This window comes from Phaenicophaeus curvirostris, chromosome 4 (genome assembly GCF_032191515.1).
Source record: "Phaenicophaeus curvirostris isolate KB17595 chromosome 4, BPBGC_Pcur_1.0, whole genome shotgun sequence".
NCBI lineage: Eukaryota > Metazoa > Chordata > Aves > Cuculiformes > Cuculidae > Phaenicophaeus > Phaenicophaeus curvirostris.
Genome location: NC_091395.1, coordinates 70,302,894 through 70,327,638, shown reverse-complemented (window position 1 = coordinate 70,327,638; position 24,745 = coordinate 70,302,894). Strand labels below are relative to the sequence as shown.

General features: G+C 43.3%; 1 protein-coding gene across 2 annotated transcripts; it reads left to right on the top strand.

Moving 5' to 3' along the window:
* The first annotated feature begins 1,478 nt into the window (after positions 1–1,478).
* Positions 1,479–23,767, top strand: TACC3 (transforming acidic coiled-coil containing protein 3). Of its 2 annotated transcripts, XM_069856481.1 has the most exons (16): positions 1,479–1,562; positions 6,512–6,698; positions 6,838–6,977; positions 9,373–10,446; positions 11,599–11,731; positions 12,205–12,397; positions 13,414–13,466; positions 14,294–14,427; positions 14,518–14,629; positions 15,312–15,464; positions 19,263–19,339; positions 19,427–19,470; positions 20,495–20,655; positions 21,957–22,063; positions 22,251–22,371; positions 23,533–23,767. In XM_069856481.1, exons 1-16 carry the CDS (start codon positions 1,513–1,515, stop codon positions 23,596–23,598), a joined length of 2,805 nt encoding a protein of 934 aa, XP_069712582.1. In that variant the 5' UTR covers positions 1,479–1,512; the 3' UTR covers positions 23,599–23,767. The 2 variants fall into 2 exon arrangements, with proteins under 2 accessions (XP_069712582.1, XP_069712583.1); XM_069856482.1 differs by lacking the exons at positions 1,479–1,562; positions 6,512–6,698; positions 6,838–6,977 and adding an exon at positions 8,268–8,374.
* The last annotated feature ends 978 nt before the right edge of the window (positions 23,768–24,745 follow it).

Genomic DNA, 24,745 nt, shown 5'->3' with positions numbered 1-24,745 from the left:
CAGCGGGGATCGGGCGGGGAAACCCGCGGCCCGGCCCCTCCATCGCCCCTCCATCCCCGTCCCTCCATCCCAGCCCCTCCATCGCTCCTCCATCCCCGTCCCTCCATCCCATCCCTCCATTGCTCCTCCATCCCCATCCCTGCATCCCTCCTACGTCCCTGTTCCTCCATCCCAGCCCCTCCATCACTCCTCCATCCCCATCCCTCCATCCCAGCACCTCCATCTCTCCTCCATCCCAGTGCCTCCATCCCCGTCCCTCCATCCCATCCCCTCCATCCCATCCCTCCATTGCTCCTCCATCCCCATCCCTCCATCACTCTTCCATCCCTGTTCTTCCATCCCTGTTCCTCCATCCCAGCCCCTCCATCTCTCCTCCATCCCAGTGTCTCCATCACTCCTCCATCCCCATCCCTTCATCCCTTCTCCATCCCCATCCCTCCTTCCCAGCCTCTCCATTACTCCTCCATCCCAGCGCCTCCATCACTCCTCCACCCCATCCCTCCATCCCAGCGCCTCCATCTCGCCTCCATCCCAGTGCCTCCATCCCCGTCCCTCCATCTCAGCCCCTCCATCACTCCTCCATCCCCATCCCTCCCTCCCAGACCCATTGCTCCTTCATCCCAGACCCTCTATCACTCCTCCATTCTAACCCTCCGCCACTCCTCCATCCCAGCCTCTCCATCATGCCTCTATCCCAGTCCCTTCTCCACTCTTCCATCCCCATCCCTCCTTCCCAGCCTCTCCATTACTCCTCCACATCAGCCCCTCCATCACTTCTCCATCCCAGCCTCTCCAATAGCATGTTCTGTCCCAGCCCCTCTGTCCCAATCTCGCCATTCCAGCTCCACCATCCCAGCTCTTACAGTGGTAGCTCTGGTTAGGAGCCCCTGAATCCCAGCCCCTCCAACACTCCTCCATCCCAGCTCCATCCCAGCCCCTCCATCCAGTTCCTCCATCCCAGCCCACTGTACAAATAATAGCCAACAGCTACAAGAATCACTATTTCTCTTAAAATGGAACAAAATCCCTGCTTTCATCCTGTAGTAACCATAAAGTGCAAGTCCAGTGTCTTTTTGAGAAAGGGGAGAGCAGACAATTGGCGAACGTTATATGCTGCTACTGATGGGGAACCAGGTCAACAAGGGATGCTGCTCAATGGCCGCCATGACGGACCCACGACCCCGCGCACTACATTTCCCAGCGATCCTCGCGCGGGATACTCCCCAGCGTGCCCTGCGCACGGCATTGCCTAACGTGCCTCGCACGCTACACGTAACTACTTGCCTCGCGAACTACATTTCCCAGCGTGCCCGGCGCGGGAGCGCCGTCCCGCGGGCCATAGCGGCTGTCCCCGCCCCCCACTTGCAGAGCGCTTTTCTGATTGGCGGACGCGCCCCCAGCGCCGGCTCCTCATTGGCGCGCCGAGGCGGCCATTACAATTTGAAATCCTGCGGCGCCGTTAGAGCGGGCGCTGCTGGGCGGCGGCTATTGAACGTCTGCTGGGGCTCCAGCATGTCCTCGCCCGAGCGGCCGGCCGGCTCGCACCCGGGCGCAGCCAGCAGGTGGGGGAGCGGGTGGTGTGGGGGTTGTGGTGACTCTCTAAGTAGGGGGGGTGATGGTTCGTGGTGACCCTCTAAGGCAGGGTGGGGATGGGTTATGGTTGACGGGGACCCTCTAAGGGAGGGTGTGGGGGGGATGATGGCTCGTGGGGACCCTCTAAGGCAGGGTGGAGGGGGGTGATGGCTCGTGGGGACCCTCTGAGGGAGGGTGGAGGGGGGTGATGGCACGTGGGGACCCTCTGAGGGAGGGTGGAGGGGGGTGATGGCTCGTGGGGACCCTCTGAGGGAGGGTGGAGGGGGGTGATGGCTCGTGGGGACCCTCTCAGGGAGGGTGGAGGGGGGTGATGGTTCGTGGGGACCCTCTCAGGGAGGGTGGGGGGGGTGATGGTTCGTGGGGACCCTCTCAGGGAGGGTGGGGGGGGTGATGGTTCGTGGGGACCCTCTCAGGGAGGGTGGAGGGGGGGTGATGGTTGGTGGGGACCCGCTAAAGGGGAGGGGAGGGTGATGGTTGGTGGGGACCCTCTCAGGGAGGGTGTGTGGGGGTGATGGTTCGTGGTGACCCTCTAAGGGGGAGAGGGGGTGGGATGGTTCGTGGTGACCCTCTGAGGGGGCCGTAGGGGTTGCGGTGACCCTCTAACGTGGGGGGGTGGTCGCTGTGGCCCCCTCTGTGGGGCTGGTGGAGGGGCTCTCGGTAGTCGTCTTCGTGGGGCTGGGGTTGTGGCACTGCGAAGGGCAGGATGAGGTCGAGGACTCTGTGAGACTAGGGGTGGTGTGGGTCTGGGGGGGGACCTCTCGGTCACCCCCCTTCTCTGTGGGGCTGGGGCTCTCTGTGACCCCGTCTCTGGGGCTGGGGTTGGTGTGGGACAGGGATTGGCAGGACAACCTCGGGTCCCCTCTCTGTGGGGCCACAACCTCTTGGGGGTGGTGTGGGATGGGAGGGGCAGGATGACCTTGAGGACCCTGTCTGTGAGCTTGGAAGTGGTGTGTGGGGTGGTGGATTCTTGGTGATCCCCTCTGGGTGTGGGGTGCTCTTGGTGAGCCTCTCTGCAGGGCTGTGTTTGGTGTGGGACTGGGAGGGGCAGAACAAGCTCGGTGAGCCTTTCTGAGCTTTGGGGGATGATGTGTGACTGGGAGGGGCACAGGCTTGGGGACCCCCTTTGAGTTTGAAGGTAGTATGGGGTTGGGTGGGGTTCTTGGTATCCCTTTCTTTGAGCTTAGGGGTGGTGTGGGGGTGTAGGACAGCCTTGGGGGATTCTGTGAACTTAGAATCATAGAATCACTAGGTTGGAAAGGACCCACCGGATCATCGAGTCCAACCATTCCTATCAATCACTAAACCATGCCCCTTAGCACCTCATCCACCCGTCCCTTAAACACCTCCAGGGAAGGTGACTCAACCACCTCCCTGGGCAGCCTGTTCCAGTGCCCAATGACCCTTTCTGTGAAGAATTTTTTCCTAATGTCCAGCCTGAACCTCCCCTGGTGGAGCTTGAGGCCATTCCCTCTTGTCCTGTCCCCCGTCACTTGGGAGAAGAGGCCAGCACCCTCCTCTCTACAACCTCCTTTCAGGTAGTTATAGAGAGCAATGAGGTCTCCCCTCAGCCTCCTCTTCTCCAGGCTAAACAACCCCAGCTCTCTCAGCCGCTCCTCGTAAGACCTGCTCTCCAGCCCCCTCACCAGCTTTGTTGCTCTTCTCTGGACTCACTCCAGAGCCTCAACATCCTTCTTGTGGTGAGGGGTCCAGAACTGAACGCAGTATTCGAGGAGCGGTCTCACCAGTGCCGAGTACAGAGGGAGAATAATAATGGCCAATGTCATTGGCCTTCTTGGCCACCTGGGCCACTGCTGGCTCATGTTCAGTCGCTGTCAACCAACACCCCCAGGTCCCTCTCCTCCAGGCAGCTTTCTAGACAGACTTCTCCTAGTCTGTAGCACTGCACAGGGTTGTTGTGCCCCAAGTGCAGGACCCGGCATTTGGCCTTGTTAAACCTCATGCCATTGGACTCTGCCCAGCGGTCCAGCCTGTTCAGATCCCTTTGCAGAGCCTTCCGACCCTCCAGCAGATCGACACTTCCACCCAGCTTAGTGTCATCCGCAAACTTGCTAAGGGTGCACTCGATGCCTTCATCCAGGTCATTGATAAAGACATTGAACAGGGCTGGACCCAGCACTGAGCCCTGGGGAACCCCACTTGTCGCTGGCCTCCAGCTGGATTTCACACCATTTCCCACCACTCTCTGGGCCCAGCCAGCCAACCAGTTTTCCACCCAGGAGAGTGTGCGCCTGTCCAGGCCAGAGGTGACAGTTTCCAAAGCAGAATGCTGTGAGGAACTGTGTCAAAGGCTTTGCTGAAGTCCAGGATGTTGGGGTGCTGAGGGGCATGGCTTAATGATTGACAGAAATGGTTTGTCTTGATGGTCCTGTAGGTCTCTTCCAACCTTGTGATTCTGTGAATTTGTATGGAAATTCTCATAGTACAGATTAAGTTACTCTGAGCAAGCGTGCTCATCTTGGCTACTGGAGGAGCTCAGAAAAGGAATTAAACAGAAAAGTTCTATCTTAGCTCTGCATGTTCAATGACTTTTTTTAGGGGTTTGAGATCACGTTGGTGTTTTGGATGTTGTGCCCCAGTGATTATTAAACTACATGTAGTTGTCATGAAGACCTTTGTTTACAAATGACAGGTACCTGAGGCTTAATTATTTTGTGGCATTTAATTTACTTTTGTTCTGAAATACAGAATGAAGGACAGCTGCTTGTGCTAAAATGTGGATCAGTTTCATTTTTGTGAACTTTGGCTATAGTGGAAAGACTTGTTGACTTTCGTGATACTCGTGTACACTGGGCACTAATCACTTTAAATGAAAAGTTTTTTATAAAGTTTCCCTTTCACTTTATAGTGACTGCTAATTATTGAACTTGTGAAATAGAATTTATATGAAATCTTGGTTGCAAGTATTTTAAATAAATTTTGAATAATTTTTAGTCTTAGAAAGGAGTTTGTTTCGGTTTTTTTTTGATTTAGTATCTAAAATGCTGGGCATATGTGATGTATATGGTCTCAGTTTATTGGGTATTTTAGTGGTCTGAATCTGGTTTAGCAATGGAGCAAAAGCAGCTCCATGACAAACCTGAGAAAGTTTCCAAACAGACCTGCCTTCCCTATGTATGGACCTTGTTTTAGAAGGTGTTGCCAGCTTTTTCATCTTCTATGCTTCTTTTCTAAAGTAATTACAGTAAATGACTAGTCTGTAAAAATCCGCTTGATCTGTTGTCTCAATTTTAGTTTGGGATCAAGGAAAGCATTGCTGTTAATTTCAAGTTCTACAAGTCTTTAGTGTAAGAGATACTTTGTGTATAAAATTACTTGGGCTAAAATATGAATATGGTGAAGAATAAAGGAATAAGGAGATAGCTAATAGAGGTGTGCTCTGCTTGCCATTGATTTGCCTCTGTAGCCATTGTTTGCATTCCATTGCTGATTAAAAGTGCTGTTGTCAACTTTCTGACAAAGCAACTGAGTTCAGTGGAGCGTATGAAAAGTGTGCAGAGACTTAAATACAGGAATCTACATAATAGCAATGAGATTGAAGTGACTTTATTTTTTCAGTGGGAGTGTTGTTGTTACTTGTTTTTGACAATGAAGACAATTTGGAGCATTTCTCAGCTGATTTTTCTGTAACTAATCTTGACTATGTGATGGAGGATGGAGAAGTAAGCTAAGGATTAGCTGTTCAGTCAAATCAAACATTTGACATAATTTGGAATGGTTATCCATGGCAGAAAGCCAGTATCTCCACTTAGTAATACTGATTATCTTGCAGAGGTGGTACAAGATATTCCATCAGTTCTTATGGAAGAAATTGCTTTGTTAGTACTTTGACAGATAACTATCTGCGTTTCTCAGATATCATCTTTTATGGACAGTGGTTACTCCTAGATTTTTGCCTAACATTCCCTCTCTGCTCTGGTCCTTTTTTTTTGTCTGTTTCTATTTTAAAGAAACAGTAGTAGCATCACTGAGTACTAACGTTACACCCTTAGGAACAGTAGAGGCTTCAATAAATAATATTAAGGAATAAAATTAAACAATATTCAGGAATAAAAGGTAGACAGAGTTCAGGTACCAATAATGTGCTGGCTTGCCTGGCATGTGGGAAATGTGTGTTTTCTCCATTTCTAGTTTCGTTTCAACTTTAACCTTAAATGTGATGCAAAGTTTAGTGTCAAGTCTTTCACATTTGAAATGATATCGGCTGATAGTCTGCTAAAGCTTGTGTGTGTCCAATGTAAAAATGATATTAAATGAGTACCTTTTTAATTACATTTTCCTTCAGATTTGTATACAAATGTCTATATTGCAAAGGATTCTAAAGTATCATGCCTCATAAAAGCAGCATGTGCTCAGACTATGTGGGAAAAAGCTGAATAATTTTATTCAGGACTCTGATCCTAACACACCTTAACTAACCAGATTTGTTTTTTCTCTGTACTGATGTATAGCGTAGTAATGAAACCATGTGAATAAAATAGAGAAATGATTGGCATCAGCACTTTGCAAAAGCTGTGATTATGCGTAGCTAGATGCCCTATTACAAGAGACATGACTGTCACTACTGGTTTTAAGAGGTTGGATGAAGAAACTTGCAAATGACAAGAGCTCCCTTTAAAGGATGGGCATCTTAATTAGTAAGGTTATAATGTTAACTTTAGTTATATCAACAGTTAACTTCCCAAACCCTAACAAGAGCGGAGGGGCTCTGCACTGCTGCATTTAGATGCTTTCAGAGACTTCCAGGATCTAACTTTTTCACATGAAGTTTAACAGTACTTCTAAAACTTCTTCTGAAGCTGTTAATCTTTCCTAGCCAGTGACAGTCTTCCAACTTCTTTATCTGCAAGTGCATCTGGCTGACCACACCCTCATTCACGCTGTGATGTATGTGTTCAAGTTCTAGAATGAGTCTGCAGATTTTAAATGCAGAAAATGGAGAAAACGGAGGAAACGTCAACGATGATCTAACAGCAGAAGACTGTAACTTTTTCTTTGCGCCACCGGAACCTACAGGGAGACTTTCCATTCTACGCCCCTCTCAGAAGGAAAACTTGCCACCAAAAAGTGTGGCAAAAACTATGAAGGTAAACTGCTTTTTTTTTTTTTTAACGGATTATATTCTTTCACCTTCTGTTTTTTCTGCTCCTGAATGCATGTGCTGTTTGGAGCTTGAAAATATTGTTTTGTTCATGTTCTTCCTTTTTCCTTATCCCTTTCTTAAAGGTGACCTTTCAGACTCCTCTGAGAGATCCTCAGACTCGAAAAATCTTAAGCCCTATTATGACGAAAAAATGTGAGAGTTTCACACTTGATTGCAGTGAAGACTTGCTGGATGATCTTTCATCTGCATCTGTCAATGCTGAGTAAGTAATGTATTCACCACTAGTAGTAGTAGTAGCAGTGTGGGACATACTCAAGTTAATTTGCCTCCACTACAAACTTGTATAGTTAAAATTTGATTTCGTTTTTTATAGCAAGATGTAAATTTTACAAAAGAACACGACTTTTTGCTGACCATGCATGAACTCTTTAAAGATAAAATTTTCTTAAAAGTAATGACAATTACCTTGGTTGTAATGTTGAACACCAAATGATTTATAATGCCACAGTAATTGATTTCATAGACATGACTTATGATAGGGATAAATAGTTTAAGGGAAAAGAGACACTGGGCAGAGAACACAAAACTGTTTCCCCTAGTAAGGCTTTCATATGAGACTACAATTATTCTGAATCTAATCCTTAATGCAAAGCCTTAAAATTTCTTCTCTTGTGTGTGAAGTACAGCTCAATATTTTAGATTTTTCACCTTAAGATACAGCCTTCTGAATGGTTAGCTTGAATTAACACTTTGAGTCAATGAGCATTAAGATTAAAGAAAATGTAACACTACTAAGTGAATATGACATCAATCCCAAGTACAAACAAGCTTGTGTGCCTTTACAGTCTAGCAGCTCGGGTTTCAAAGTGGCTTATGGTATCTGTCTGGAGAAGAGTATAAAGTCTGCAGTGTTTCTATTTGGGGCTTTGCAACTCTGCTTTACTAGAAATAATGTTTTAATGGTGTAGTAATACGACATCATGGCAGTGTTATTTGGCCTCAGTGCATATTTTTTTACCTCTTTTTTTTTTTAAACCTGTATAAACATTTGACACCTGCAATTCCCAGTGACAACAGTCTTGTATCTTAGCTTTGTCATCTCCAAGGAAATAGTTTTGCTTGGTTTTAACTACCTGGCAGTTTGACCCCAAGCCTTCTTTCTGGGAAGAGAATGAAGAAAGATGGGAGCACTTAAATGTGCTTTAGAGTGTATGTTTGCTTCAACTGAACTTGTGTGTGTGCTCTAGTTTAGAAAAGTACTTGAGTGAACCACTGCAATTTTATAACTGTAATTATGCCCCAAACTTATTGCTTACGTGAGTTAATGATGATTTAGTGCAGATCTGGCTCAAGGGAGGTGTAAGTGCTAGAACTGAATTGGTTTTAGTTGGTTTTAATTATGTGTCAAGGTGTTGCTTTTACTGTGTGCATCCTCTCTGCTTTGAAAATGGAAGGATCCATTTGTAGCAAACAAGCTAAGGGTCTGGGAGTTGCTGAGGAGTGTTACTTTTGACTAAGCTCAAGGAATTCAACTTTCAGGCAGGTGTCTAGCTCCTGACTGGCATTTATTAGGTTAAACACTGAGGGAGAATGGGAGGGGCCTGAGCAGTTGAACAAGCCTGGGGCTGAACTATTGCAGGGAAGAGGCACTCAGACCGGGTGAGAAGGATTTCCTCAACTCCTGTCTCCTGCCTTTGCTTTCGGGTTTATCAAAGCGGTGTTTTTAGGGAGTGGATTTTAATCGTGTTCTGTTCTACAGCAGATATGGGTGGCACATAGAAATAATAACTTTACCAAGGGACAAAACAATGGGAGGAAATCCTGTTTCAGGAAGTAATGGCTTAACTCTCTGCAGTCTGAGGCTAAGCCTCAGAAGTTGGGTACAGTTTGGGGAAATAAAGTGGAGAGTGAATACTTGTGGAATACTTAGCAGTAGTGGGTACACAGACTTTCTTTAATCTGTTTCTTCTACTAGAGAATCTTGTCTTTCTCTTACTGGAGGAGTAATTTTGTGTGTACTACTTTGCACTTAAACTTTGTACAACAGCAGATTGTGGAGTGCTTCAAGTCCAGGTTCCATTTTGTACCTAGACCCTCATAGGTGAAATATTGTGTGTACTTTGGGAGGAAAAATCTTCTAGAATGACCAGGCAAAGCAATCGCTAAAATGGGAAAACCTGAATTATGACTGAGTTTGGTCCTGGGCTTGTGAGTCTGTCATGACTCACAGATGAATCTACATGGAGATGTGCTACTAGTTGTGCATGTGTTCAAGATCCTTCTTATTAACTCCTAAGCAATTTATGTTCCACTGTCCAGTGAAATGGAAGTGTCCATATGCTGTGGTGTGCCAGGGATGGGTGGCATATGGTGATGAGCTGTGTAGAGCAGAGAGCTTAAGAATAACAACTGATTTCAAGGATTGGTCTCCCTATAGTTCATGCGTCCCAGAGCTACTACCTTTCTGACTGTTTAGGGGGCAACTGAGTTCTTGCTGTTATGATACTCTTTTGCTGTAATGCGCCTTAGGTCTGGTAAAAATCAGATTTCTCTGAGCATACAAAGCTGTTTGTGCCAATGTCTTTCTAAAGATGATTTCAAATGATGTCTATGAATAATGACTATGTCATGTGACCTGACACTTTCTTTAAATGCAGCACATGTCAAGAAAAGACTGAAGCTGAAGCAAATAATATAATGATAAATACACAAATGCCAGAGAAGGTCGGTGCTGCGCCTTACCCAGATGACGAGATGCCAGTGAAGAGTCGAGGTTCCTACAATCTTGACTTTGATAACCTAGATGACATCAATCCCTTTCAAAGTTCAGTGCAGTTGCAGCATTCTTCTGGAAATCTGCAGAAATCTCCTGTAAAAGTATCTAGCAGCCCTGAGAAAACGTCTGAAGAAAGCTGTGATTCTCTTCTGCTGGATAAGGCAAGTACAGAGCGCTCCAGTGAAGAGAAGAAGACTCCAAACTCTGGAAGAGAATCTGTATTGAAAGAGCTGGAGTCTAACAAATCCGAGCTGTCCCCTAAGCAAGCAGTTGGTGAGTCTGTGCAGGATGTGAAGTCTGTCCCTGCAGATGTGAGCCAAACTGATAGTTCAGTGGGATTAGCTGAAGCACCTGCATCTCCCGTACAGTTATCTGACAATTTAGCTCCCGGTAGCTCTGATGTAACTAATTCTTCTAAAACTGGACAACTGAAGCTTCAGAATGTTTCAGTAGCAGAAAAAGCCTCTGCAGAAAACTCAAAGCCTGCAGAAGAGCTGGCTGTTTCCAAAGGGGAACCGTCAGAAAAGCCTGGTGTTGCCAAGGCTGGACCAGTAAAACTCGAGTTTGACTTGGATAATACCACTGCCAGAAAGCCACCTCCGAAGAAACTAGGTAAAAGACCTGGAATTAAGCCACCTTCCAAAAAAATTCCTATTGCCAAAACGAAAACAGAGAATACGGAAGTGCAAAGTAAAAGTAATGTGGAAGATGAAATCCCTGTTCCCAAAGCTTCTTATAAGTTTGACTGGGACAAACTTGATGATCCGAACTTTAATCCATTTGGAGGAGGCTCTAAGATTTCCAGCTCACCCAAGTGTTCCAATGCCAGCCCTCAGGAAGTTCAAATGCAAGAAGAGCAAGATAGTACATCATCAAGAAGGGAGCCACTTCCTGTGGAACAGGATAATTTACCAAGTACTTCTGAAACTCTTGACAGAAGAGAACTCAAAAGTCCGTAAGTAAATGTGTATCTGAATGTATGAGTGTTTTGAAATCTTCGGAGGAAGAGGTAGGTGATACCTTTAACCAGTTGATTTCTGCATCCTTGACTGCCTCCTTTGGAGGGTGGCCAAGTCTGTATGTTGTAACCTTTAGTGCAGTAGGTTGGATTTCCTTGGGGAAACCATCCTGAGGTGGCAGGCTCTGAGCAAAAGGTATTCTTGGTTCTGGAGGAGTGGGAGGCAACAGGCTTTTGTGGGAAGAACATTAGTGCTTTGGTCAAGTGGCTTTTTTGCTGTTCCTCCAAGGCTAAAATGTGGAGAACTGGGTGACAGCTGCTGTTTTTCAGGGAACAGGTGTGTACGCAGCAGCACTGTGGATCGTGCAGCATGTGAAGGGGCTAGGCAGTTCTGTTCTCTGCTTAGTGTCCTGGCTGAACTCTGTGGTGCTGTTCCTTCCTTGGGTATTCTTGGTGTCTGAATGCTGTCTCCAGTAAAAAAGCCTGTCACTAAAGGTGCTTTTTTGGCATCACATGAAAGTTTTTATTTGAGAATAGGAGATATGTTGTTGTCTTTCCTAGAAAGTCTTAACTATTAGCATGTCAGCATTACTCTGGATAGCCAGGTGCTTCCCATAACTAGATTGACATGTGATGTTAGATTGAGAGAAACATTTACTGTCTTGCTTCCTGTGTAACAAAATCAGCTGTTTACCAAGGTGAAAAGTCAAGTTTGCACTGTCAGCAGTAACCAAGGTATTGGACTTCTCTAATATAGTTCTGTGCTGTACACCAATAATTGCATTACTTTGGGAAGAGTAATGGGCTTCTTGTAGTTCTGTTCTTAATCAGAAAGCCTACCTTTAATTAAAAAACTAATGAACTTAACAAATGGAAATAAGAGAACAGTGTTAAGTGTATAGGAATAAGGGATGCTGCAGTGACTCTCTGCTTCCTGGATGACATTACTTCTGATGGGGTGAGAGTTTTTGGGCCTTCAAGTTCTTACCTGGCAAGACAGTGAATTTTCATCCCTGCCCTCTGTAAAGCTTCCTATGTTGAGGCAGTGCAAACACTCAAAGAAGCTAGTTTTGTTCAAAGCTTCAGTATATATGGCAATATAGAATTCAGAATTGTTGGTGTGACTTGTGCTTTGAATTTTTTTTTTAGGGAAATTGACAAACAGAATGTGATTGAAGACAAAACAAGAACTCAAGACAAGCCAGGAATTCCAGACAAAACAAGAACTCAAGACAAGCCAGGAATTCCAGCAGAAGCTAAACTTCCAGGAGAGAAAGTCATGGTAAAGTATAGGAAAGATAGACAGTTCTTACCCAGATGTTACATGATAAAGTTGTTTGACTTAACTTTGTCAAACCTATATTTGGTACTTTTTTCAAAGAATTAGTGGGTTGATGCATCTTCAGCAGTTCTAGAATGAAGGTAGGCTGTGCAGACTTGTCTTTTGAAGGTCACATCAGAGACAGCCAAATTGGTACCTCAGTATTTAGTATCTTTTTTGATCAGCAGTCACATATAAGGACAAAGGTAAGGGTGTGGGTTAACAAAAAAAAACTCTAACTACTGTATAGTATGACCTGTGTATAGTATGAGCTGTGTTCAGTGTTGGTAGTTTAGTTTCTGTGCCTGTGGGCTCTTCACCAATTAATGCTGGTTGCTCAGCTAGTTTATGACAAACTAATTTGATAATTATTGTGATTTTTATTGCATTTAAATCATTATTTTAACAGTAAAAATGATTGTTTTTCTCATCAGGAGAAGCAAATGAGCCCATCTAAAATGTCTCCAGCTGATGTGTGCTTTCAAGATAATTTGGTTTCCACTGATGGTGGAAAGAAGTCCACATCCCCAGAAGAAATTCAGCCCAGTTCCCACAGGACTGGAATAACAGCAGATAAGCAGGCAGTTAATGCTGAACCTGAAGAGATCTTCAGACCATCGTCAGAAGGTACGGGCATTTTTTCTAGAACAAAGTGAAAAAATGCTGTTAAAAAAGACGTGTTGCTGATTTCTCTACTTCAGGTTTGGTGTAATTTTCATTTTTGTCTGTCACTTTGCAGGCTTTACAGTCCTTTAAGAAGAACAATGTTTAAGAGGGGTGGGAAATGTACTGAAGTGTGTGTTTTACTTTCTCTGGATTAGGCTAAACTCAAAGCTGGCTATTAACATTCAGCTGCCTGGAAGGATGAAATTTAGGCTGGTAGAAAGAGTCTTGGTAGAGTTTGTGGCAGCTTTCTGGGCTGAAAAAATGCTCCCTTAAAATCACTTTTGGGCTTCAGGACTTCCAGATTGAGAGCACTACAGCTATGCGACTACCTGGATTTGAGAGTCTTGTAGATAACTGCAGGCCTTAGCGCTACCTGAGTACTAATTTACATATTGCAGTGTGGGTGGTCTTGAAAGCTTGTCTTGAAAGCTTACAACATAGCTGTAACTTAACCACCTGGAAGAGTCATAGTTACAGAGGAGTAGGAGCATTGTGTGGGAGGATGGACAAATAATTTGCCTGAGGTGCAGTCTGTCACTTATCTTTATAATTAAGTGGAACCAATATATTGAAAAATGGCTGTAACTTCATTGTTCAAATCTGAACTGTGTGCTAATTTTGACAGTGAGAATGCCAATCTTAGTCTTTCATGGGGCATTTTATAATAGAGTATGTTTTAAATGTGCTTGCCATTTTAACCATAGAACAACAGAAGTTCTTCAACTGTGTGTAGATTGTACATATTCTTACAAGAATCTGGGAACAAATGTAAGCTGTAAGTTCACTTAGCTTAGAATCTCTGATTTTTTTTCCAGTTCCAGATCGAAACTAAATTTTTAATAAATGAAAAAGTAGAGCTTCCAACATGGGAGTGGGGACTTATTTGCTTTATACACATACCTTTTGTTTCTGTCTGTGGGTATGTCAATGTAAGACAATGGGATACATTTTCTTTGTGTAATTTTCTTAATTTCCAGTTCTAGGAATGGACATGGAAATAGACTATTTGGAACAGTTTGGGACTTCAACAGTAAGTATGACATTGAAATGCTTTTTGTCTCTGGCAGGGGGGAGAAGAAAGGAAAATGAAACTGTCAACTTTCAATGCAAAAGTTATGTCATGAAAATTTCTAATTTGCCCACTGAAATAGAGGTTCTGTTCCTAAGGAATGTGTCTAAAAGGCTGGACAGGATGGTGGAAGGAAATGTAGTTAGAAGGAATTGTGCTAAGGATCAGAAGTCTTATGCTTTCGGTTCACAAAGCTGTTTTGGTTTAATAGTGGTGGAACTGAGGTGGATGATGTTCTACCTCTCTGGTTGCCAGAAATGTGATAATGTAATGCTTTGAAAGTGCAGGGTCATTGCTCTGAAATATTTTTTTTCGAAGCTCTATTGTTTTATGAGCAATTTCAGGAAATCTGACTCTAAATTGGGAATGTCATGTTCTACTTAATTCAGCCTAGTTATTCTTTCTTCTTCTCTGGTCCAGAGTAGGAGTGGCTCTGAATACACAGTGAATACACTGAACTGAAACTTGTTTTTTGATTGTGCTGTTTGTATGTTTTGTATAAGCAGGGACAAAGTGACATACGCTGCTCATTCCCTTTCATTGTCTTCTGCTGGTTTTGAATAGTTCATAAATGTTTGCCCTTTTGGATCTGTCTGAGCAGATTGAGTTCACTTGATATTACATAAGGACTTAAGCATGTGGGCACTGAGTTCTCTTATGTAATTTTTCTCCTGAGAACAATGCTCTGACCACTGAAGAATAGGCTCACCCTTGATTATTTATGTGTGTGGGATGTGTGTTATGCTATGAAGCAGCATATCTGCCAGTTCATGCCTCTTTCCCACCAGTTCAAAGAGTCTGCCTTGAGGAAGCAGTCGCTGTATTTGAAGTTTGACCCTCTGTTGAGAGATAGTCCAAGAAAACAGATTTCTAGTACTAATGAAACAAGTATGAAAATCACGACAGCTCCACCTCAGCATGGGTAGGTACTGACTTAGTCTAGGCTCTAGTACAGAGCTTTACAAAGAAAGTCAGGACTTGAATATAACCATGTATATTTTTTCATTTTTAGTCCTGTTGCTGATTTAAGTAAATTGCTTCAGGAAGCTGAAAAGCCTGCAGAGAATCTTCAAAATGAAGAAAAACCAAAAGGACTAGATCTTCTGGGAACATTGACAGTTTCTGTAAGTATCTGGATTTATATTGGGTTTCATGCTGGTATTTGGGAAAGGGCTTGGCTAAGTTCTAGACTTGACATACGCAGATAATCTAAGGATACTTAGGTTATTAGCTTAAAACCGACTTTTGATAACTCACGTATCAAGTTGAACTTTCTGACTGACTTCACTTTAAGTGTTAAAAGCCTTTTTCTGTGGAAACTAGTGGCTTTGCACATGGTCTAGGAGAATTTGAGCTGCTTAGAGAATGCTTTAATTAAAGTGATCTTTTTCATGCAGCTGAAGCCACAAAAGTAAGACAAGCTTGTATTTTAATTGCACTTGTGGGATGGAAAGCACTTCCTTGATTAAACTTCAAGCTATACTGTCTAAGGCTTATAGTTTTAACAACATCTTATGAACAAGTCTACACACAGCACTTCAACCTGAAATGGTGCCTTTTTTTCACTGGTGGTGAACAGTGTGGTGTTGTCATCAACTTTGATTCTCATAGCCATCTTTACGGTGTTTCTTTATAGCTATGTAGTTCTAAAAGATATCTACAAAGTAAGAAAGTTTTGGTAACTAAGTTATGGTGGTGTTTTTGGTGTTTAAGTAAATTATGTAAATTTAGTGTAGGATAATTTGCGTACAGGTAATCAATGGCATGAAAATAGGAACCTGAAACTCATCTTTTTTCACCCTCCAGGACACAGATGCCCGAACTCAAGACTCCCTGACTAGTGATGTTCATCCGCTTCCTTTTGCTGCTTCCACAAACGCTGCAATGGATGCTATTATAGATGTTCTAAAATATAGCCAAAAAGACATGGATGCAGCTGTTGAACTTGTTAAGAGAGAGGTATGGTGACCCTTCTAAAGCAGAACTTTGCATACCATTGTCCCCTTTGTTTACATTATCTGGTATGAATCTGTATACTTAGTGTTTCTTTCCATCTTACCATCTTACTGGTCATAAGCATCTCATTTGGAAAAGTGTGCTGTGCACTTGATAGGAGCGGTAGGTTATTGAACACTTCAGAGCTAATATTTATGGAAATGTGGTAAATTTCATGGTTAGTCAGGCTCTCCTAGAACTGTTAAGTGTTAAAATGCATCCATTGGAAGATGGAATAGTTAAGCTTAACAGCAGTTCCACCTTCTGTGGAAACTAGGCAGGAGGTACCTGTTCTTCCCAATGGGAGGGAGAGATGGCTTCTGATGATATTTCCTTAAACCAACGTAACTGTAATGCAAATTTAGTGCAGTGATGACTTTTTTTGGTGGTGTGGGGAAGCACAAGAGTATGTCCAGCTAATAAAATAAGTGAGATCTGGAGCTTGCTCTGGAGGAGAAAGACATTAGTGGAGGAGGGAAGTAGTAGTCAGTGGTATTTCAAGCATTTTCTATTAGTATATCTCTACAAAAGCTGCTTCTGAACCTCCATTTAAGATTTTTTGAAGTGAGTACTTGATTCATTATGGCTTCTGGGTTATGTAGCCTTACAAATACTAAATGTAAGAGGAGTACTTAAATGTCTTTTAAGCTTATTGTGTCACTTCAAAATTACCTTCAGAAGAAAATCAAGCGTTCAAAATTCTCGACTAGCTATGACACAGGTATATGCTATGGGCACCAAAGATCACCTGTGATTATTTGCTGCTTAAGTTATTTTTTTTTCATTTAGACTACAAAGATACTGGCTTTTCTGGGAGTAACTTTTATTTCTGTCATTTAAGAGCACACTTTCACTAAGTATATACTCTAGTACAGGAAAAAGTGTGGCTTTGATGGAACAACTCTTAGTGCATTGGTCTAAAATGAAGAATTTATTTAATAACGGGGATAAAGCTTGTAATAGCTTAAAATCAGTGCTCTAATCTCTTAGTTGGTTCTCTAAAATATCTATCGCTAAAACATGCAATTATACCTGTAGGAAGGTAGGTGTGACTGGACGACTCTAGCTGTGTGTCAGTTAAAAATGCTTGGAATTACTATATTAACCTGATAGACTTTATTATTAATATATTACTATATTAACCTGACAGACTAAATCTTGAAATTATTTTTTTTTGTGAAACAAATCAAATGTGGGAGGAGGGTGGTGGGGGAGGTGGAAATCCTGCTTTTCTTCTGGACCAATAGTACTCCATGGAAGTATGCTTTTTGGGGTCTACTGAACCATTTCTGAGTTTGCAAATGGAAGTTTCTAACCAGCTTCCATCTTCACATATTTTTGCTTTCATAACATGTTATTGTTAATTCTTTCACTTAGGAGAAGAGGCCAGATCCCTCCTCTCCATAACTTCCTTTTAGATAGTTGTAGAGAGCAATAAGGTCTCCCCTCAGCCTTCTCTTCTCCAGGCTAAACAAGCCCAGCTCTCTCAGCTGCTTCTCATAAGACTTGTTCTCCAGCCCCTTCACCAGCTTTGTTGCTCTTCTCTGGACTCGCTCCAGAGCCTCAACATCCTTCTTGTGGTGACGGGCCCAGAACTGAACAAAGGATTTGAGGTGCCAAGTACAGAGGGAGAATAACCTCCCTGGACCTACTGGCCACTACATTTCTGATACAAGCCAAGATGTCATTGGCCTTCTTGGCCACCTGGGCACACTGCTGGCTCATATTCAGTCGCTGTCAACCAACACCCCCAGGTCCCTCTCCTCCAGGCAGCTTTCTAGACAGACTTCACAGAATCACAGAATAACCAGGCTGGAAGAGACCCATCGGATCACCGAGTCCAACCGTTCCTACCAAACACTAAACCATATCCCTCAGCACCTCGTCCACCCGTGCCTTAAACACCTCCAGGGAAGGTGACTCCACCTCCCTGGGCAGCCTGTTCCAGTGCCCAATGACCCTTTCTGTAAAGAATTTTTTCCTAACGTCTAGCCTAAACCTCCCCTGGCAGAGCTTGAGGCCATTCCCTCTTGTCCTGTCCCCTGTCACTTGGGAGAAGAGGCCAGCACCCTCCTCTCTACAACCTCCTTTCAGGTAGTTGTAGAGAGCAATGAGGTCTCCCCTCAGCCTCCTCTTCTCCAGGCTAAACAACCCCAGCTCTCTCAGCCGCTCCTCATAAGGCCTGTTCTCCAGCCCTTTCACCAGCTTTGTTGCTCTTCTCTGGACTCTCTCCAGAGCCTCAACATCCTTCTTGTGGTGAGGGGCCCAGAACTGAACACAGTATTCGAGGAGCGGTCTCACCAGTGCCGAGTACAGAGGGAGGATAACCTCCCTGGACCTGCTGGTCACGCCGTTTCTGATACAAGCCAAGATGCCATTGGCCTTCTTGGCCACCTGGGCCACTGCTGGCTCATATTCAGTCGGCTGTCAACCAACACCCCCAGGTCCCTCTCCTCCAGGCAGCTTTCTAGACAGACTTCTCCCAGTCTGTAGCACTGCACAGGGTTGTTGTGCCCCAAGTGCAGGACCCGGCATTTGGCCTTGTTAAACCTCATGCCATTGGACTCTGCCCAGCGGTCCAGCCTGTTCAGATCCCTTTGCAGAGCCTCCCGACCCTCCAGCAGATCGACACTTCCACCCAGCTTAGTGTCGTCCGCAAACTTGCTAAGGGTGCACTCGATGCCTTCATCCAGGTCATTGATGAAGACATTGAACAGGGCTGGACCCAGCACTGAGCCCTGGGGAACCCCACTTGTCACTGGCCTCCAGCTGGATTTCACACCATTTCCCACCACTCTCTGGGCCCGGCCAGCCAACCAGTTTTCCACCCAGGAGAGTGTGCGCCTGTCCAGGCCAGAGGCTGACAGTTTCTCAAGCAGAACGCTGTGAGAAACTGTGTCAAAGGCTTTGCTGAAGTCCAGGAAGACACATCCACAGCCTTTCCCTCATCCAGTAGCCGGGTCACTTTGTCATAGAAGGCGATCAGGTTAGTCTGGCAAGACCTGCCTTTTGTGAACCCATGTTGAGTGGGCCTGATCACCCAGTTCTCTTACATGTGCTTCATGATAGCACTCAAGATCACCTGCTCCATGACTTTCCCTGGCACTGAGGTCAGACTGACAGGCCTGTAGTTTCCTGGGTCCTCCCTGTGACCCTTCTTGTAAATGAATGCAACATCAGCCAGCCTCCAGTCCAGTGGGACTTCCCCAGTCTTCCAGGACTGTTGGAAGATAAAGGAAAGGGGTTTGGCAAGCGTGTTCACTAGCTTCCTCAATACACTTGGGTGGATCCCGTCCGGCCCTGTAGACTGTAGCAAGTCTCTAACCACTTCCTCTTGGATCATGGCAATTATGGACTAGCAGAATTATGTGGCTTTTTTCTCTGCCATGTAAATAAAAGTGGAGTGCATATGGCTTGAGGGAGTATTGCTTCTTGAGAAAGCGTAGCTGGCTAAGGAACAATGATCTACATATTATCCACTCTTACTTATCATATGTTTTGAGTTGGCTCTGGTCTTGTCACTTGAAGTGATTGGTAACATTGAGGGGGAATCAAGTATGCAAAATCTACATATTAATCTACATCTTATTTAACTCCATTTTGTAATGAAACGCTTAATTTTGATTCTTCCAAGCAGTTGGATCTTAGTTTTTCTCCATATCAAGTTATAGGTGTACCCAAACTGCCCTTCAAACTGTTCTGAGTATCAAATCTTGTATCTCTTCCTATGCAAGAAATAAAGGTTTACTTTTTCTCTCAAAGGTTCAAGAGAAACAATTGGAGATTGAGGAATGGAAAAGGAAGTGTGATGAGCTTCATATGGGATACAAGGAAATGGGGTATGACTGTCCTGAGTTTTTTACAGACTTGTTTACTTAGCTGCTTTTTCTCACTTATGTTCAACTTTTTTTTTTCATGTTTTCTAGAAAAATAGTTGCAGAGTATGAAGGTACAATAACACAATTGTTGGGTGAGTTCTATTTTTCCACTCTCAATGGCTTTGAGGGGAGGCATGCTTAGTCTAAGGTTAACTGAAGGTAGTATTATTTCACTTCTGATGGCACTAATATTTTAAGTGCTTCCAGGTTAAGTGTGAGCTGCAGAGAAGCTAGGCTACCAATTTTATGAATATTCATACAGACATGGTATCAGTTGGTAGGTAATGATGACTTCCTGAATCAGGCGTGAACACGTGTAACTTTTTCTTGTTCTCTAGTGGAGTCCGAGCTGTTGGTTTATTAAAACTTGCATATCCAGTCATGTGCACATCGTGTTTAACTGTCCGTTATCTGACCTCATTTAAGTGATGAGATGTCAGTAGGAGTCCTTGCTGGACAGATTGGACCTCTGCTTCAGTCAAGTCTGTGGTTTCAAAGCTGGCAAGACATGGAATAAAATTCTCGTTGTATAGGTGCATTCTCCTAGTTCAAAGCTGCATAGCTAAACGTCTGCCTTGCTTCAAGTTAGTTCTTTAAGTAAACTGAATATTATGTTGGCATTTTTATACTTCTTTAAGCCTATGGGAAACGTAGCTGAAGCGTGCTGTCACAAACTTGCCCTGGAAGAGTTTGCTATGCTAGTTTGGCTTGTTATCCAAGTCTCCTCCAGATCTTCCAGCTCTTCTCTGCATTTAAAGAAAACAATTTTTTTTTTTTGCTTCTATTGCAACACTTGAGGCTCCTGTTACGGCAAACTCAGAGTGTAATGTTTTGACTACATTGCAGGAGAAATAAAGCTTTGGGTAAGCGCTTCTTATAATTGGCCTTTAATGGCCTTTGGGTTGGTCTGGGGTGTAGTATGTGGCAAATGGAGAATGACTGCTTCCTTAAAAGCAAAGATACAATGTCCTTTCAGAGGAAAGGCTACATTACCAAGCCCTTTTTTTAAGGTCAGGGATTGAAGGTGCAGGGTTTATCTGTATATACTATGGAGCTAGTTTTATGTTCATGCAGTACCTGTCAGGAGTGTGACCCTGTCCACTCTGTTTTCTTTAGAGGATGCTCAGAAGCAGAAGGAATTCTCAAAGAAAGAAATGCAGAGGATGGCAGAAGAGAAGCAACAAGTTATTTCAGATCTGAGCTCTATGGAGGTGTCTTTCTCTGAACTCTTCAAACGATTTGAAAAACAGAAAGAAGTGCTGGAGGGTTACCGCAAAGTAAGATGCTATAATGCAAATAACATTCTTCCAAGATAAATGAGACTTTGTGGAGAGGATTAATTTCTAGAGTAGCTGTTAATTAGCTGCTATTGGCACTACCTCTAAAACCAAGTGCAAAGTTGTTGTTTATTTAAAGATCTAAAAAATTATTGGTTTGTTGTATTTATGGGTAGCTTAAAGTATCATAATGATCTGTTAGAAGTCAAAGTTTCTTCAAACAGAAGACTGAGCTGTTTCTTGCTGCATGCGTATAATTTTTCTTTTAAGTGTAGATACGCTTATGTAGCAACAGCTGCATAAGGGTAGCTTGTTTCTCCTATGTCATTTTGAATGGGTGCTGAAGAGGGTTTGCTATTACAAATCAAAGTGATAATAGTTAATTGGGTGTTCGTAGCTTAAAAAACACAGATGGTAAAATGAGGCCTTCATTTACAGCATATTCAGAGACTGGAGGGATGAAGCTAACAAGGAACATAAGCTATGGCTTCTTACTGCACGCAATGTATAAAAATTAATTTCAGACAAAGTGCTTTCTGATTTTTTTCCTCTAATTATCCTTTCATGTCCCCTATTTACTCAAGCTTAGAACTAGCCTGTTATTAGTTTCGTGGTAGTGTAAGAAACAAGCATAATGTCTGTTATGACTTAAGTTTCTACTTGCATCAAGCTTCCTTCATGTTGTCCCATCTGTCCCTCCACCTTAAATTCAGAAGCCCTTTCCTTAGTACAGTTGAAGAATCACATGGGAACAGAGTTGGTAAATTTTAGAGTTGGGGTTAGTAGGGAGTCCTAGCACTTGTTTCTAACCGTTCCAATTGCTGTAATAGTTAATACAATAAGGGGCCACGTTGTCTGTGCCTACCAAGGCAACTTTCTTGCTGTTAATGCTGGACTTGTTTGTCGGGCTCCAAAGCCTGAATCTTTCCATAGATTCTCTGAAGCAGATAGACTTTTGTCTGTTCTTAGGACAGCTGCAAGTGAAGACAAAGACAAAAAAACCAACCAAACAAAAAACCCTCAAAAACCCCAATGAAACACACAACTGATTAGTGACCTTAATTGCAGTTACCTTCTTCTTTACTAAAGCTTTCTGCTAAAAAACCCCAGTATATTGGAAGGAAAATGGGGTCAATAAACTGTAGTTTGAAAAGATAAGAGTTGATATAGGGAACTTTAGTCCCCATTTAAGTCTGTAGGACATCACAGTTGTTCCTGTTACTCTCATAAAAAATGCTGCCTCTCAATGTACTCACATAGCCCATTTTTGAAACTAGCTAAGCTTCTTCTTTTGGTGACAGAATGAAGAAGCTCTGAAAAAATGTGCTGAAGAATATCTGGCTAGAATTAAAAAAGAGGAGCAGAGATACCAGGCACTGAAGGCACATGCTGAAGAAAAGCTGCATCAGTAAGTACCACATCAAGAAGCCAAGTACTGGGAGTGAAATACATAATTTTTACAGTTGCTATAAGATGTGGTTCATTAATATCACAACTTGGCTTATACCACTTAGTTTGGGGATTAACATATGAGCATCTAATGTGATTCTATGAACAGTTCTGCTGTGCTGAATGCCAACTTGCTTCCATTTCAGAGCAAATGAAGGAATTGCCCAGGTAAGAAGCAGGGCTGCATCGGAGACTGCAGCACTACAAGCCAGTCTCCGCAAAGAACAAATGAGAATCCAGTCTTTAGAGAGGAGCCTTGAACAAAAGGTTAGTCAAAATGCCATAGGTGAGTTTCTTCAAGCTGTTGTCTTAAACTAGGTTGATAATTACTTTGTGTTAGAAAAACTACCAGTGCTAGAAATAGCCATACGAACTGTGCTGGTTTTGGTGGGTGCTGTCCTGGCAGGCTTTGAGAAATAGGCGTTGAAACTTAAGGCACAATTCCATTATGTCAAGTCATCTGTAATTTTAGGGGGTTTTTTTTGAAGCAGAAGTTTTGTTTCCATAGCTGCATTGCAGGAGTGATCAGTCCAGGCTACTGTATCTGAACTAGTCAGCCTTTTGTGTTGACTGAGGTGTCTTTCAATATTTTTCAGACCATTAGTCCTTGTATTTGATATTGTTTCGTATTACTTAGATAAAGTCTTAGAATGTTTTATAAGGCACAGCGATTGCTTTTGGTAGAATGCTTCAAAGGAAAAAGCTTTTTGAGGGTTAGGAGTTATATTGCTGGAAATGCATGCTATTTAGTTTTACTGCATCATAGTTGTATCTTTGCTAGTGTTTCAGACTCAAAAAATAGATAGTGCTGACATGTACCTGTTAGAGAAGTCCCCCAATTCCTTTAGTCTTCGGGCTTATGGGTAAGGTTTGCATAGCTAGGGAAAACAATACGGCAGAAACTGGAGATGAGACAAGCCATTTAACAGAACTATTTTTGTTCCTCTTATAAATACAGTAATAATTAATGTTAAGAACTCTTACTAAAATGATTTAACCATAGAAAGAATTATACCAACTGGAAACTATTGCCACATGTCAGTAAAAGTACCAAGGTATCATCCTACAATGTTGTCTGTCTTGTGAAGATTAATATCTGAACTGTAGCTATCTTGAATTTCAGTGTATCTAACAGATGTTAAGTCTGCAAAGTCTTTCCTATATCAGTTGGTTTCCACATATTATGGGAAAGTCTGTGGAAAAAGTAGGGACAGGACAGTAGTTTCTGGCTCATTTCCTGAGGCTCTTGAGGGTGCTGTGACCTACAAAGTAGCTGGTCCTTTAGAGTATGCTTGTATGAGTCACTAGCATGTAAATGGAGTTTCTATTCCATGTGTTGGCAAATACAACTTGTGTGACTCAGATCACTGCATGGATGTTGCATAACTTAGGCATAACTCAAAATCATTACTTTTCTGTCTTCAACAGACTAAAGAAAATGAAGAGCTAACAAAGATCTGTGACGACTTGATATTGAAGATGGAAAAAATTTGATGGCTTACCTGTCTTGTAAATATGTCTACTCTCTCTTTGTCTTGTGTTCACTCACTGTTTTAATTGTGTATGTTTGTGAGGAAGAAACAACTTGATTTACTTGTCTTGTGTATTATTGGCTGTATCTTTTCAAAGCAATGTCAATAAACTTAAGTTCAGTTGCCACTTCCACTGTGTAACAGTGTCTTGCGTGACATTTTCATGTGTTGCTCAGAGGAAAAACTTTTGGCTCAGTTTTTTCACTCTCTAAGAACACCAATGTTCTGTACTCGTGACCTGGCTTTGCTGGTGAGGGTCAGAATGGGCCATGTCTCTATTTTGCACTTCCTACCCTCTCACTCAAACATTCTGGAGCTACATGATTGTAATAAAACTTGATAATACTTTATAGCAGTTGAGGCATGAATGATGTAAAAAAACCCAAAACCCTCAGCTCCAGGTTGTGTGGTGTGTGTTTGTTTTTTTTCCTAAGAGCAGCTGGAGTGATTCTCTTCTTGCAGGCCAGGTAAGCAGAGCACTCAATAGCTACTCTCTTGCTGTGATTTTCTTCATAGCATTAACCTGTCTGATACTATTGACTTCCCAGTCCACCAGCTGAGAGCTCCTTGCCACTTGCCTGTTGTGGAAGGCTTTGAGAGAGGGTGCTGGCCTCTTCTCCCAAGTGACAGGGGACAGGACAAGAGGGAATGGCCTCAAGCTCTGCCAGGGGAGGTTTAGGCTGGACATTAGAAAAAATTCTTCACAGAAAGGGTCATTGGGCACTGGAACAGGCTGCCCAGGGAGGTGGTTGAGTCACCTTCCCTGGAGGTGTTTAAGGCACGGGTGGACAAGGCACTGAGGGGCATGGTTTAGTGTTTGATAGGAATGGTTGGACTCGATGATCCGGTGGGTCTCTTCCAACCTGGTTATTCTATGATTCTATGTAGGCTGCAGGTCATAGGTTATGGCGAAGTTGGCTTTAATTAGGGCAATAGCAGACATCTTGGAGAAGCTGTTGCTACTTCAAAGACATTAACTGGATTGTCTCATTGCAAGCTACACCTTTTTATTTCTAGTATTAGTGGGAGGTCACTCACTCACTTGCCTGATGAGTAGCTATATCCTCCCAGAAGGGTTTTTGCTGCTGTGTATTTTTTTTATCTGTCCT

Bases quoted from the DNA above. Each gene is read 5' to 3' on its own strand.
- TACC3 (XM_069856481.1), top strand. From the start codon at position 1,513: ATGTCCTCGCCCGAGCGGCCGGCCGGCTCGCACCCGGGCGCAGCCAGC. The intron at 11,732-12,204 runs GTAAAGTATAGG...TTTTCTCATCAG, and splicing joins TTCCAGGAGAGAAAGTCATG to GAGAAGCAAATGAGCCCATC. The intron at 12,398-13,413 runs GTACGGGCATTT...CTTAATTTCCAG, and splicing joins CTTCAGACCATCGTCAGAAG to TTCTAGGAATGGACATGGAA.